Raw genomic sequence first — 16,481 nt, forward strand, 5'->3', positions numbered from 1 at the left:
AAATGGTTTGTCTCTGTACTTATACTTACTGTACTTACTTATAAGGGGTTTGCAAATTATTGTATTCTGTTTTTACTCAAATTTTACATAATGTCCCAACTTTTTTGGTTCGGGGATGTAGTAATAGGCAGGTGTTCTATTGACTTGATCTCATTGACAGAGCAATTCACTGAGTAATTTAGGCTTTTGCACACCATAAGTGTTACCAAAAAATTAAATATTTATTGTTCCTTTTTTTCATCTTCATTTTTTTTTTTCTTTTTTTTTTCTTTTCCATACATTTGCACATTATGGTCAACATAGAATAAGTTGGGATATCAGGTTGGTTTGACCAGTCCATTCAAAACAGGTTATCCCATAAGTCTTTAGTTCATTTGACACAACCGTTCTGCAGGAGCTACTTTTCCTTTTCAGCCAGAAAGGAAGTAAAATATCAAAAGCAAAATCCAACACCTCAGATTGTGAACCAAATTCAACATAATGTGACACATTCACACAAAAATCAGGATCATATATCGGCTCTCTGTGGCACAAACCAGGGAACAAGTCAACCCCACGGATTCTGTTTGTTTTGTTCATTTAAATTCACTGTCGTTGTTTGTGCCTTCTTGCCTTAAAATGGCAAAGAGGAGAGGAAGAAAAAAATCATTATTAACTCTCAGTTTTCCTCAGTTTTTTAACTCAAGCTTCCCCCTCTTTTTTTTTTTTTTTAAATATAAATCTCCAAAATACAGCATTGGTACATCATTCTTAGTTCAAACTGAACTAGCCAATCACTTCTGCTGCTGTTCTTCTGTTCCCACTTTTCTATTTGCTTTTCTGTTTTTCTTTCTAAGGGAGGTTATTTTACAAAAGTGGTCATAGAAAATAAATACAAATATTTTAAAAGATGTCATTTTTAGACGACCCATGTGTCACATTTGTACCAGTGTTCTGTGTCGTCCTCTGGCACGGCAGTCCTTCCTTTCTGTAATGTCTTCCTCCTTCACTTTCTCTTTAGCACTTTAGCAGAGTTTACTGTTGCAGTCACCATAGGGATCATTGTATAAACAAATAAATAAATAAATAAATCAACTGGAACAAATAAATACATAATTTGTTTTTGTTAAATAGATGCAAGTTTTTCAGACAATGTACCTTTTCACTGGCTGAACCTCGCCCTAGTAATTCTTCTGAAATTCTTATCTTAAAGTTTTCATTTTGAGAGACAAACAAATTCTCTCCTTTCTCATCTCGACATGGCAGTTTTGGATATCTTTCACTTGTTCTTTTCCCAATATCATTACCACAGTAACACTTTGAAACTGAAGTGAGAAAAGTAAAAAAAAAAAAAAAAAAAGTGAAAAAAACAGAAAAAAAAATCAAAAGTTGCTTAAAGCAGTTCAAAGTCTACAACTGGGAATTTTCAAAAGAGATAAAGAGATGGTACTCTGGCTTTAATGAGTACACAGTGTTGGCTCTGATGATCTCAGAAGAGTGCCAGAGGGTGAGAAGAGGAGATAGATGAAGAGGGGAGTGTTTAAAAGTCTCTATACTGAGGAGAATCTGTGCTAGGAACATTCCTCCTCAAGATTTCCTGGAGCATAGTAGCCTGCCAGTTGCCTAAAGCGCGGTCCCCAGTCGCTAAGGTAGGAGAAATCCTGCTCCGAGGTGGTGGACAACGTGTGGATGGAACTGAGTGAAAGCGCAGGTGAACTGGTGCCCTCGAAGGCATATGTCTGGAAAGAGTCGTATGGCGGTACTGACAGGTCGGCGTCGGCCTGCTCCACCTTCTTTCGGATGTAACCTTTGAAAAGGGAGAAGTCTGCTGTTGCTGCTGCTGCTGCTCCCTCTGCCCCACCACCCACTCTGTTTGCTTGTATCCACTGTGGCAGAGAGCGGATGTCCGGTCCAGAGTCGCAGCTCTTAGCCTCTGGAAAGTCATAGAGGTTCCTTAGTGCACTCATGTCATACGCCTGCGTGTCCTGCTCCCCTCCGCCCTCATCATTGTATTTGATGACGTTATCTCTCATGTCCTCCTCGTCCTCTGCCATCCGCTGACCCTTCCTGTGGCGTTTCAGGGTCAAGATCAGCAATACGAGAACTGATGGAAAGAGAGAAAGTAAAACAGAGAAGCTGAGTACACAGAAATATATCATCAACTGAAATATGTAAAGAATAACAGAAATATCTTTGCATGTGTTGGACCCTGATAAAAGTACACGAATGGACAAGTCCCTTGATTATTCTTTAAACTTTAAAAAAAAAACAGTGACAAGGACATGTACTAAAAGATGTTTTAGTTGAAAGCTTCAAAATTCTTCTTTGCTTCATTAGGAAAAAAAAAAAAAAATCAGTTGCAAGGCCGTACAAAATATGAATGTAAAACATTATATGGATTTATAAGGGCTTAACTTGGAAAAAGTTTAGAGCTACTTTCATTTATTCTAACTCTCACCTTTCAGAAGATAATGTATTATCAAGTTTTACATTTGAAATGCATGAACATTGATTTTTCACAAGCTTGATTGCTTTACCCAGAAATATGATTCAAAAGACCTAATGTTGGCCCATCTGTATATCAATACTCATCCAAGCCTAATGAAAATAAGACTCTGAGGCTCTTAAACTTAAGGATCAAGGCAACCACTTAGCATACATGGAAATGTTAAAAAAATAAATAAAAAAAAATAAATAAAAAGAAGCCTGATTTAAGAAAAAGAATGTGTTGAGATAGCTCATTATAGAGTAATGAAACAAGAAGAAAAGAAGGTGTGTCGGGGGGTGGCGTGTGCATATGTGTGTGTGTGTGTGTGTGTAAATATATCAATGAGGATTAAATTTTCACCTGTTTTAATTGCTGCCAACATGTCTGATTAGACTTAACTTAGACACCCACTCTGGCTTCAAGAGTCCTCCTCAGGTTTGCAGAGCACTCAGCCAGATCTTTTTATGTGATTATAGTCATTTACAGTCAATCAACATATTTCAGATTATTCCTCATTTGTATATGGCAGAGAGGGTGAGAATAGTAATGCAGCTCAGTATTTATGGTATATTCTTTTATTGTTGTGACCAATAAAACTTTACAGACGTCCATTCTATTAAATTCTTCACAATTCATCCATTAGAATTTATCTTCACATCCAGGAATAAACATATACATCTACAAATTACCAGCAAAGTCCTAACTAACAGCAAGAAAACTGATACAAATGTGAATTTAAATCCTATATATTCTTTTTATTTTTCTTGCATTTCTAATAGTTGTAAATTAATAGTTGGTTTTTTTTTTTTTTTTTACATAAAACTTATTTGAAAACATCATCACACAAAAATCTCAACTGGGAACACTTTTCAAGCCCACACATGATTGCCAAAGTGCAAATAAATTAGCAGCTGTTCCAAGAATCTGGCATGCTTATGAATAAACCACAAGATGATGGGCACATTTTTATTATTATTACTGTTATTATTGAGAAAGTGAACAAACAGTTCATCAAGAATAAATGATCTCTGAAATTATTTTGGGCATGTGGGGGTACTTTTCACTGAGTAATAACTAAGGAAAACAAACAGGTTTCCTTTTCTGCTCCCCACTTCACAGCATCTTCTGAATTGGTTAAAAAATGAGTTCACATGTGTGCTTTTAAACAATTAATGGTAACCTGTAAGTGATTGTTGAAGTTACTGTTATCAAATCATTTGCAGTGACAAAGACAAAGATGAAAGTTCTAGACTGTATAGTGTTCAGTCTGATTAGCAGCAGGATTTGTCTCTGAAGCCAGTTATTGACTATGTCCCCACAGAGTCGTAATTAGAGTACCCTTTTCCCTCCTTAGGCAGACACAAGTAAATACTTTAAGGTGATGCCAGTGAGGACACATTTAGATGTGTCATTAAAAAGTAGATGCCATGAATCTTCTGAAACAGCCTTTTACCAAAAACAACAAGTCCACAGTTATTAAAAGAAACCATGAGTTACAATGGGGGGCTGCGCTGACCCGTCGGGAAACGCCTGAATACACTGAAAGTGAGCGATGGCTTCATTGTTTCGCACTCAAACTATACTAATATCAAGATTTCATGAGCTGTGTGTGGGAGATTCACATGTGTTGATGAACAAAGAGCAGTGAACTTTTTTTTTTAAATGCATACAAATCTGGTTTCCTAGGAGATCAGGATGTGACAATGAAACACTCTATTCTCCAAAGCAAAGCATCACAAATGAAAAAGAAAAAAACAAAAAACTGTACTTATCTGTACAAATGTTCTATTGCCGTTTTTGGTAATTGTCTTCATTTGGAAAATACGGTCTAAAATTAACTGGCGGAGTGAAAACACCCATGTGCTCTTCAACAAGAGGGTTGTTCCAGACTAAGACGCCTTGCTAGTCTTGAATGGGGATTTTATGTGGTATCGCTTCATGATAATGTTGTTCTCCTCTAACATTGTTTGCTGGGCTCCAGTGGGGAAGCAGTGTCTGTAACCATTGTGTTTATTCTTCTCCTCCATGAATGGGGTAAATTAATTGCCATGAGGCGGAAGAAAAAGTCATGGTTTGTGGTAATCTGTGGCACACACTGCCATGCATACTAAACAAGAACTAAGACAATTACTCCAAATTCCCACTAATGAGAAGAGTAATAGGAGGTGAAAAACTTAGCGTTATGAGCTCCCAGCTCGGTGCCCATCAGTTAATCATGTTAAAGAGTGTGTGACATTTTGTGGCATTCTCATGAAAAGACGATCAGATAACCTGACGTCTGACAAAAACCTTCCTCGCTGATGATTGTCACTACCTTTTTAGGTATGCAGATGCTTGAATTGTAAGACTCTGAAAACCTATTGAACTAGGCGATTATCTTGCCTTTGGAAATGTCAATAAAACACCATGTACTGAATTTACTTTTGCTGAAAGCATATGTACCCCAGCGTGGCTTACTCCTATACATATATAGTTGATACCCATGTGTACAGATGTTGCGATAAGTGTTCCTGACAAGATGGTTAATTTCCCCTTGGGCTGCGCTGGTTGCCCTCATGCGGGAGTTCATCACAAGCAGATGGGAGGTAATTGGAATGGATGCATGCAGAAGCTGCAACGCGGTGGAATGGATTCATCACATCAGGCCTATAAATGAACTGATCGAGGGACTGTTTGTTTGTGAGGTAATTAGGCAGAAATATGTTTTCATTTTTCTCATCATCCAGCAATTGATATAATAGAGGTGGTCTAGCCTCTGGAGATAGACAACGCTCGCTGGTTGCTAAGGTAGTTATTGTGACTGCAGAGGGAAGAATGGGTAGCGTCTGAATGTGTGTGAAGAAAGGAAAAAAAAATGTACACGCCATATTGGTACATTAACAAACAGGGATTGTATCGACGTTAAGATGTATGGAGAGGTTTAACTTAATATGCACACACAATTACTTTGTGTGTGTGCATATGTGGCACAGTAAGTGTTGGGCTTTATGCAGTTGAGATGATAAGATTGCTGTCAGATGCCTCACTCTCATGTTGTTATTCACACTACATGATAGCTGTGAAAACACGGCTCATCCCCGTGATCCTAACTCCTGCAGCCCTGAGATTTCACTGTCATTATGACAAGCAGAAGGTATGTGTTGAGATAAGGCGCACTGTCCATTTCTTACTATCAGAGTGCAATGGTTTGGCACCATTTGCAATAATTGTCACCACAGGACTTAACTTGGCATCATTTCAACATAAAATGAATCATGCACTTATTTATTTATTTATTTATCTTTCATCTTAAACCTAGATAATTTATTTCTTAAAAACTAAAATGATGTTCTTTCTGCCCAGGATGTTGTTTCCTGCTGTTTTTACATTCAAAGACAGTTTTTAAGTTGCTTTCAAAGAGATGCCATTAGGCCAATACCCAAAACTGATAGATAGATAGATAGATAGATAGATAGATAGATAGATAGATAGATAGATAGATAGATAGATAGATAGATAGATAGATAGATGAAAAAAGCACCATCTATCTATCTATCTATCTATCTATCTATCTATCTATCTATCAAGTATATGTGGAATCAGTGCATTCCCTCATGTTTGTACATGGCATTTTTGAGATGCTTTTAAAACCATGATGAATAAATGATGCTCTGCTTTTAAAGTTCACTGCAGTACAGGCTTTTGTTAATGGAAACATGAAGACTTTTAACAACTCTCATTAGAAAACCTCCTAAAAAAACAAGAAGCAATGCAAGTCACAGTTAAAGCTGTGTTGTGTCATATGATTCATCACTCACCCTGTTCATGCTATAAAATGTGGCACAAGCGGGGAGACAAAACACTGACAACAGTGCTGTTTCTTTCTGCCAATAAGGAATATGGTGCAAAGAGGCTAAGAGGAAAAACAAGAAGCTAACTCATAAAAATTTCAAATATGGTAAATCTAAACATTCTTGGTACCTGAGAGGGTAACTGTGAGTATGTATGGGTATTTCAGTGTGTGCATGTGTGCACAAGTCTGTATATAAAAATCTAAGCTGGTTTGGAAAGCCTCGTCTATTTAAAGCCCACTGCGCTGAGCGATATAAGTGCTGAAACAGCTCTTTTGCCTGTTTGCACTCTCTAACCCTCCCTCCACTTTACTCCCATTCATTTCATCTCTGCCTGTGTTCCATGGATCAAAGTGGCTTGATATCATTCATAAAACCAGGCAGCATCTGTGTTGCTGTTTAAACAAAAGCTTTCTCCTCGTAAAAGCAGAGAAAAATGTTCCACAGGAACATGAAAGAAAGATGAAAAATGTTGCTTGTTTTAATGTAATTCATCTTTGGTTTTTGTTGCCCTTTAACTTGTGAAATATGGATAACATCTAAAAGTGGTCAGTCCATTACAGCACACATGCTTGGCAGCGTGATTTTTCTGAGCACAAGATTTCAAGGTAGTTTTTTTTTTTTTTTTCAGTACATCCCTTAAATGTCTCCTTTCACTAGAATGCCCACCCATTGAAGGAAATATTCCTTGTGGATTTGCTGAAGTGGTTGAACTTAGCACTGACCCCAGCGAAGCAATACTAATCAATTGTGCTTATCCATCGCTCCAGCCATCAATCATGCATCTATCCATTTATCACTTGTGCCTCCATGCATACATACATATAGGATGTAGTGCAAATACACGAGTGCATTCGATTGCTTACCTATGAGGATGAGCATGCAGACCAGAAGTGCTATAAGTGCCCCTGGGCTGAGAGCTGCACTCATGACATAGGCAGTTGCATTGCAGGACTGGATCGCTCCTTCTGTGTCGGGAAAAACAATAAAAGAATATTTGTTGTAAAAAGAAAAAAAAAAAAAAATTGCACCAGAGTTGAGTCAGTCCAGTGGATAAGGGCTAAGTACTGGCTCAAAACCGTGGTTTTATAATACATATTTTCTACCAGCCTGTAACCTCTGTAAGTCACTTGTCTGTAGATTTTGTGGCCTGCAGTTGTTTTGCTTTCCATAAATATGAGCTGATAAGAACTGTTTGCTAAGCAAAGCAGTGACACAATGACCTTTCAATATAACTGCTGCTGATGCAGAAGGTGACAGTGATGTTAATGTTTGTAATGGTGCAGCTTCCACAGTTGCTCTCACCTGTGTCACAGCCACAGACATGGATGGTCAGGGTGCCTGTGGAGCTGAGGGAGGGAGGCCCACTGTCCACCACTAGAATAGGCAAGAAGTACACATTCTGCTCATGGCGGTTAAAGCCTGACCTCTGGGTTCGGATGCCAGCTGTGTTGTCTGGGAGGGTGGTGATAGTTAGTCAAGAAAGGGGAGGGAGGGGAGGGAAGGGGGGGGGGGGGGGTCGGAAGGATGAGAGGAAACAGAGAATAACCCATAATCAATGTCATGTTTAAATAATACCATATTGTTTCTGCTTGTTCAAGTCTGTTTTTAAAACAAATGAATAGAAATAGATGTACAGTTTATTTATTTAGAACCAATAAAATAAAATAAAATGAAATAAAATAAAATATTACCCTGCAGTTAGTCTCAGACATACTGCAATCTCATGATGGATGGGATGTGTTGAATACTTATGTCAACACATGCAAATTACAAAAAAAACAAACCAAAAAAAAAAACAAAGACCATGCATACATACACATACCCACAAGTATGTGTTCATACAGAGTTGCAATACCACTACTATACATCTACTAATATTACAACTACTCCAGTTTGGTTACTGGACCCATCTGCCTCCATATTTATCTCATTTTTTGGTTTGAAACAGCTGTGTGAACTTATGCAATGTTAAACATGATTACCTTTTTTTCTATTGCACTCAGTTTTAAAGAGTGACTCCTCTTAAAGCCACAAGTGCTGTTTATACATTCATATTATTCAGATATTTGGAAAACAGCTTTTAAAGGTGGATTTCATTGCATACAAAATAAATAAATAAATAAAGACTAAAGTCCAAATTGTCTAACTTTGTTTTAAATTTGATTATTTTTCTAGGAAACTCAGCTGCATTTGAGTCATTAACATTTATCAGCTGACATTTTTTTCTAAAACAAACAAAAAGGCAGCTCAGAAAAGCAGAACGAGAGCCACTGTTTGAAATTAAACTTCACCAGCGTAAATATGAGCTCTCTGCCACCGACATAGATAAATGTAACACAGAATACAGGATGAGATTTTGACAAATAGAGTGAGAGTGGCTTGTGGCTAGACTTGTATAGAGGATAGCAAGTAATCCATCTCCCAGAACATATATCACTGTTATCCACGTCACCCTAGAACTCCTTTGGCACATGTAGAACAATTTTCATATTGCTGTTTATGTACGAGAATGTTAAACCTCTCACTTTGTCCTTTTGACTTTTGCACAGCATTCTCTTTCACAGAAGGAAGTAAAAGGGTCACCCCAGTCATCTCAGAACAGAGGCAGACACATTGCATTTTTTCAAATTAAATCTAGCATATTTCAACATGTCACAGCATTAAATGTTTCATCACGGCTATCGCCAAAACCTTCACTGTATCTCAGTTAGAGTCAGTGTTGCTTTCAGTGTAGTCCATGGGTTCGGCTGTGTGTTAAGATTCCGTGGGCCCAGTGGCATTGGACTGGAGCGGGGTTAATGGCACAAATGGTACAGTTTACCCAGGGCCCATTACAGGGTGGGTGCCTTTGATTATTCTGTATTTATTTATTTGTTTATTCATTCATTTATTCATATTTGTGTGTGTGTGTGTGTTCTCTTTTCTAAAAATTCAAAGTAATTACTGTTATGATGAAGCCAATCTAAGTGAATTTTGAATTACTAATCATGACGGATGTTCTTTGAGTGGCCTTTAATCCACTCTACAAGTTTGCAAAATAGTTTATTCCAACCGACAGTATACTAGTCAGTTAGCATTGCCAGTTGTATTATAACTATCATATTTAAATAATAACATTTCCAAAGATCCCCTAATGTATGATGTTCTGATCCCTTCATTTCCTCAGTTACTTCCTTATCAAACACCTGATGGATCCTGTCGCCGCACACAGTCTCAAGTCTATTTGATGTGACTAATAAAGTCTTCATTTTTTAAATAATCAAGAACACGAGGAAAGTGCATGGAGGTGGAACAGCTGAGAGGAAGGAAGTGGTGACACAAATGGACTGGGGTAGAAAGGGAGAACAAACGGGGATCATATTTAAAGAAAAATACACTTCAGGAGGAGAAGGAAGTATTCAGATGCTTTTTAAAAGTTTCCACAAACAGCGGCAGCATCAGCAGCTGAGTTTAATGTTTAACACATAACAAGGACAGAAGTTATAGCTGGTGTTTCAAAATAAAAAACTTTTATCTGAACATGATTATCTCCAACAGAGATGCTCTGTCGATTTTTCTTTGTAGAGGTTATAATGTTCCTGGTTCTATTTGCTATCTGAACTATTGTTTGTGATAGTATAGTAATATACTATATGTCTTATCAGCCCAAAGATAAACACTCTGAATTCTGTTTCACCTAATGAGGCAGACTTGATTGAAACATTGCATAAAGCCTTTATAAAATCTCTGGAATCACGTGACTGATGACGTGTGTAGCTTTATACACCCCAGAAATGACATGATTCCAATCTTTGGCGGAAATGGCGCTGTACCAGCCGTCATAATGAGACAGGAAATAGACAGTCTTCCCTCCCTGCTCAGTTTGGCCCAAGCACAATATGCTCTTCTACATACTGACTTCATTTTCAATGTGTTTTGAGCATGATTTTAACAATCATGGATTACATTTATATAGCACTTTTCAAGGCACCAAAGCACTTCACACTGAATCCAATATTCATTCCCTTCTCATTCATACTTGGTGATGGTAAGCTACATGTGTAGCCAGAGCTGCCCTGGGGCAAACTGATGGAAACACGGCAGCCAAGGCACCAGCGATGCCAACACTGAAGACAAGAAGGGTGAAGTGTCTTGAACTGGGACACAGTGACAGAATGTAGGAGCCGGGCCTCTGTTGCCACCTGTTTTCAGTATCATTCTCAATAAACTACTATTTCAAATTATGCATTGCAATCTTGTTCTCTTATTGAAAATAATCAAAAAGTACAATATAATATATTTATTGACACTTTTTTTTTTTTTTTTTACAGTCTTAAATTTTCTTACAATATAGTCATTTTCTTCTCACTTCAGAGAATTTTTCTGAGAAGGTTCTGGTGAAGTTGGCTGTGATGCTCCGAGAATGTTGCCTTGTTGAGATAATAAACGAAAAAAAAAAAAAAAAAACGTTTTTAAACATTATGTGAATGTTTACTGAAGGTTGCAGGTAACTGTGCTGTGGTTACTGCAGTGTTTCACAATGAATGAATGAAATAAAGGCTTGTTAACAGGCTGCAAAGAACTTGATGAGGAAGTTCAATAATCTGACTCAGGCGCTTTGGAGGAGGATCATGTCTAAAACATGCATGGCAGGTGGGCCTGAGGACTGGATTTGAGAAACACTCAGTTACTGTAACTACAGCACAGCCTTTGTAAAATAGTCCTGCATTACAATTGTAGCTAAATAACTTCATCAAATGTTTGAATCGCACAAACAAAGTTACAGTAATTCACAAAGAAATTTGGTTTTCATCTCTACAAACACATTCTGCAAAGGCTCTAAAGAGTTTACTAACATGGGAAAAAAAAAAAAAAGCCTTATCATCATTGTGTGTCACGGCTTGAGAAAAGAATGCAATGTGAGGGCATGACGGAGAGAGGAAGTGACAGATCGAATGTGACAGCTTGACAAATGTGTCCATGTAAAGAGACACCAGAGTGGGGAAAAAAACAGCAGTGTAGGCAGATTAAAAGTCTGTTTTTTTTTTTTGTTTTTTTTTTTCTGTTGTTGTTCTTTACGAAAATATATACTGTAGTATTTGTGGGAACTGATACATAAATAGCATGTAAAAATAGAATTTTATTTTTGTTGATAAATGTGTTGGCAAAGTGGTATAGAATAACAGGTTTATATATTATTTTATCATTTTTCTCAACCACCCACATTTTTAACCTCATATCTATACCAAACCAGTCGGATTTAGTTACACTATAAACATACTGGAAAGAAAGTAGTTCTGGACAAAGTGACAGTGTGGTTTGTATTTTGTGTACAGATTAAAAAGTGGCCAAAAGGACATTTCATACATGGCACACTCTCGATCCATCCAATGGCATGTGTTCAAACAATGTAATGCATGTGTATGAAATTACACAAGGTGTGTGCTCTTCCATTCGCATGCTTATGAACAAGACAACAGCAGACCCCGCTGCCTTCACATAGTGACATTTCCCTGGCTCGGGCTGCTCCCCTGACATTTTCCTGGTGTCAAATCAATCTTGATTTAGCTAGATGTCACATTTACTTAGATACACAGCTCTAAATGAAAGACCAGCAAGCACGTATGCAAAAGCAAAGACAAGCATGAAAAAACTTATCTTCCTGACAAAGCATAGCCATGACAAGCGACAAAGTGATTTTTATGTTTACTTACATGTCAAATCTATTGCATCTATTTTTCAATCAAACTAAAACACATTCCAGTCAAAACTGGGACTAAATCAAAGAAAACGATTTTAGACATTCAGTAACCGTGTGTGTGTGTGTGTGTGTGTGTGTGTGTGTGTGTGTGTGTGGGGGGGGGGGGGGGGGGGGGGTATTTAAAGTATTTAATAATACTTTTTCCAAAAAGAGTCAGAGCAAGTAATGTTTTACTAAAACATTTGCCTGATAATGAAACAAATGTTCATTTACAAAAAGTCCACAATTTAGCCTTGACTTTTAAATAGTCACCCACCAGTCATCTGAATAAACTCCACTGTTTTTGCAAAAAAAAAACCAAAAAAAATGAAGTTTTGTGTTTCTTTGTGAAAATGCTTTCATAGATTTTATTAAACTTCAACATTTCTGCCACTTTAAAAGGAAAGCTGCAGATCATACTAGAGCCTGTCTTCTTCATGAGCTTTACATGTACATGTTTACATCCACTCACTACAAATATCTAAACAGGAATTAAATTGGATGTTAAAACAGTTTTGCCACAAATGAATCAGCATTACAGATAAAGCAAGGGTGGGAAAGAAGTCAGTTTTACTGAATGTAAATATCAGACATCAGTGAAGAAGGCAAATTAAATCATTTGCATTTGATGCTTTCAGTTGCAGAAACAGAACAACAACTTTTGACTGGAAAGAGCAACAAAAGCAATCAAGTGTGTACAAAGCAAATGATCTTTAGGCAGAAAAAAGAAAAAAAAAAACAAACAAACATGATAATGAAATATAAATGATGAAAACCCTTGAAAGCAGCGTGGGAGCCATGATCTGGTTCCAGGAAGAGAGAAATATAAATGATAATTAAATGTTTTCTAAACTTGTTCTACCTTAAATCTTCAGCCATTCAATTGCAAAACCTTTACGCAGAATGATAGTTATTCAGTTTCCATAATTCAATTAAAATAAAGCAAAACCATAGTGTTATTCTAGTAAAACATTTTGTTTTGTCAAATTCATTTACCCAATTTCAATTAAAAAAATGCAAACACATAGTGACTTTTCACCACGTTCTTACAAATATTTTTGTCTGTGTGTGTGTTTGGAAAAGGCACATAGCTTTTGTGCATAAGCATTGTTTATGCATTTGACCCCTGCTTTTACAGACTGCTTTTATTGTGTAAGCCCAAAATCTCATTATGCTGACAATATCAGTGGCTTCGGTTTTCAGGAATATAAGATATTTGCCCATTTACCTTTGACATCCCACAGAGTAAAGTGATGATTGCTGGAGGCTCCAGGTGCCAGGGTGAAGTAGAAGCGGTGTCCAGATTGCGGCTCATCTTTATCCACCACACTGATAGTGTGAATTAACTAAGGAGAGTGAATCAAAGCAGAGAAAGAGAGAAAAAATACAAAGGGTTAGATGTCTTCTCAGAACTGTTCAATAGGAACAATGGAATACTTATAAATACACTCATTTACATTTCAAATGTCTTCCTAAGGAGGGAGAGACTGAGGGAAAGCAGGATGCAACAGAATGACAAAGGTATGCTGTGAGGGAGTAGTTCAAAAGGGCTGCTGTGACAAATAGATGAAAAAAAACAAAAAAAAACAACTATTTAGCAGAAAGTCGACACATTAAATCTAAAAAAGTCTCAATGTTAGAAATTCAAAACTATATTAAAATGTATTTGAGCAAAAAAAAAAAAAAAAAAGGACAGAAAGTCTCTGAGAGTGCTGCTGTGTTTGTTCTACAGAGGATCAAAGTAAAACAGAAGCTGTTTGCAAGAGCAAAAACAGACACGTTTGGATGTGGAGTCCTATCACACAAAATGGTAGTGATTAACACTCAAAGAAAAATCAGAAACTATGATCCAGCTTTGTGAACTCTGTGTGGACACAATAAAGGTGAAGGAGAGTTAACTGCCAGCTGAACAGACATCAATGGATAGTCTTTCACCCTAATGCAAAGCTCTCATAATTCATCCTTTTCTCATGCTACTCCTCTGGAGCTAGCATCAAACCACAATCTGATAAATTATTTTTTTCACTTCACATCCGTCTGCTCTGTTTCCTCTGCCAGGACGTAACGTATGAGCCCGCAACCTTATTATTTTGATTTGCTTCACCGTTGTTTGCTGCATACTCACACCAGGAAACAAAACCACAAATACGCCTCTGTGTAATAAAAACAATCAGAAAAGCTGCAGTCTGTAAGAATGCTGCAGGGTGTAAAATAAATGAAGGATGTATCCATATTTTTTAAAAGCTGTTCTAAAACATAATAGTTCTATGTACTGTTTGTATTTATTACAAGTGGAAGAAGTGTCGTCTGAAGTGTAGTTTGAAAAGTGGAACTCTATGCAACGTTAACGTCTCGGTTTAAAAAAAAAAAAAATTATGAGCATAATCCATGATAATTCTGTTAAGTCGGAGCTTTGACTGATGTTTGCTTGCCTTTAGCTAAGTAAGCTGTTGTATATCTGTTCACTGTGTGAGCAAAACTGATTCAGATTTTCCCAGGAATACCCAACCTTATCATGAGATTAAAACTTTACCCAACATGCTTTAAATTCTTTTATTTCCAGTCTGAACAGTTGGTTTTTTTCTTTCCATTAAAGTTAGAAAATGTTATGTAATTCTCTATATTGAACCAGTGTAGCAAGAGCTTATGCCACAAAATAAAATCTGTGTTTTGTATAAACAATTAAACTTCAGTGACACTAAGAAATTGATTTCTATGACCCTGCCTTACTGAACATTGAGTGTTATAAAACACACACATAAAAAAAAAGAATGTCATTCTTTCTTTGCAAAATGTCATTCATCCACTTTTAACCTCTCCATTTTTATCCATTTATATTTTCTGCTGCTGATCTGGCAGTTTCATGTTGCATCAAATAACTCTTTTTTTTTTTTTTTTTTGTCACACCAGCAGGCAGCAGGACCTTCTACTGTCAAACCAAGTTTTTTTTAATTGGCACCGTGTCAGATCAAGAATTGTCTTTCTAAAAAGGAAGCCATGACAGCAACAAATGCTAATCTAAAACGTGTGCAGTAAATACCTTTAACTAGATTAATATTATTTGGAAATTCAATATTTGTCTATTTACTGGTACTATTACTATTTGTTTTACTTTTTGGAACAGAATCTTTCAGATTTCCAAACTTTTGCCCACCTTTGCCTTTGGGTACTCAGCCACCACTGTTTTCTTTTGATGCTCAGTCATGTTGGTGACATGTTGGCAATGAACCTAATTACAAAAGCTTCATTTTGAGGGTGACTATTGGTCATCTGAGGACAGTGAAATTGATGCTTCTGTTAAAATTACAGTGCATCTCTCCATAAAATTAATGTACCTGAAGAACCTAATGTACCATATTATTCTATTTTTTTCTTATTTACATCTTTACCTTTCAGAATCGAGGTTGTTAGCTGGTTGGACAAACACATGATTGTGTTTCCTGAAGCTGTTAGTGTGACCACAGGTTTTATCTTTTCTATCCAAACAGAAACCATTTGCGATGATTCCTGCTACTTGTGAGGAAGTATTTCTTGGCTGGCAAAGGCTGCTCCTGCTGCTGAAGTTTCCACTACCTGGCATATGTTCAAAGTTAAGTAGTCCAGCACATAACCTTTTGATTTTAAGACAAAGATTGTTCAAGTTATACAATGTTTAATTAATGAGCTTCAGAAGTGCCTGTAGGTGAATTTTTATACTTGCGAATTGAGCAAAGCAAGCTGTTTTCCAAGTTTTGTTCCAAGTCAAGAGTGGCAGTTCATAGCTTCGCCTTAAAGGTTATGAATAAAAGCTGTACAAATTCTAAATGAGAGACCGTGGAGGAACCTTTTCATATTTACAACTACATTTTGTTTTTAATCAGGGGTTTTGTTGTCTATAACACAAGGCAGCAAGTATTTAATCAGATGGATGTCGTTTTGTCACCAGCTCTTTCTGGTTTACAGAATATGCTGACGGCTGCCACTGCATTTTATTAAATCTCAATTTTCCATATTTTCTTCCTATGCCAATTTGACATCCTGTATCTGTGTTGGTGTAATTTCACCCCACTCCTGTCAGCATTCTGCAGTATTGACAACATTACTCCCACTGTAAACACAATCAGCTATTCACATTACAGCCTACATTGTTTTTATAGGCTGTCATTCAAACCAGCAGAAGATCTTCCCACTACCCATCAGTTTTAAGTGATCTGTAAGAGGAGAATTCCCATTCAAGAGGATGGAACGGCTCAGTAAAAATGTTTTTTTTATCACAAAAACTGCACTTAATAAATTGATAATAAATTAAATCCCTTTCAATCCCTATCAGACACTCTTGCACTCGAATACCCACAAAAACTGCTGCTAAATTCTGCCGAGACGTGACAAACAACCCCTAGAACTATAATCCAGTGAGACATTACTCAATAAGATTAAAGAAGTGTGTTTAGTTCCTGTTATTTCTTTGTTTAGTTTGCACAAA

At 36.9% G+C, this 16,481-nt stretch overlaps 1 protein-coding gene across 1 annotated transcript in view; it reads right to left on the bottom strand.

The window, feature by feature from the left end:
* Positions 1-1,550: 1,550 nt before the first annotated feature.
* cdh22 (cadherin 22) overlaps positions 1,551-16,481 on the bottom strand; it is a gene marked incomplete at both ends in the record, with an annotated part of 73,420 nt that continues 58,489 nt past the window's right edge. Inside the window, 4 exons of the mRNA XM_079242330.1 lie at positions 1,551-2,083; positions 7,164-7,265; positions 7,603-7,752; positions 13,248-13,365. Of these exons, the coding sequence (XP_079098456.1) occupies positions 1,551-2,083; positions 7,164-7,265; positions 7,603-7,752; positions 13,248-13,365 (903 nt within the window). The remainder of the gene's footprint in view (positions 2,084-7,163; positions 7,266-7,602; positions 7,753-13,247; positions 13,366-16,481) is intronic.

Source organism: Telmatherina bonti (assembly GCF_933228915.1).
Source record: "Telmatherina bonti genome assembly, chromosome: 6".
Classification (NCBI taxonomy): Eukaryota; Metazoa; Chordata; class Actinopteri; order Atheriniformes; family Telmatherinidae; genus Telmatherina; species Telmatherina bonti.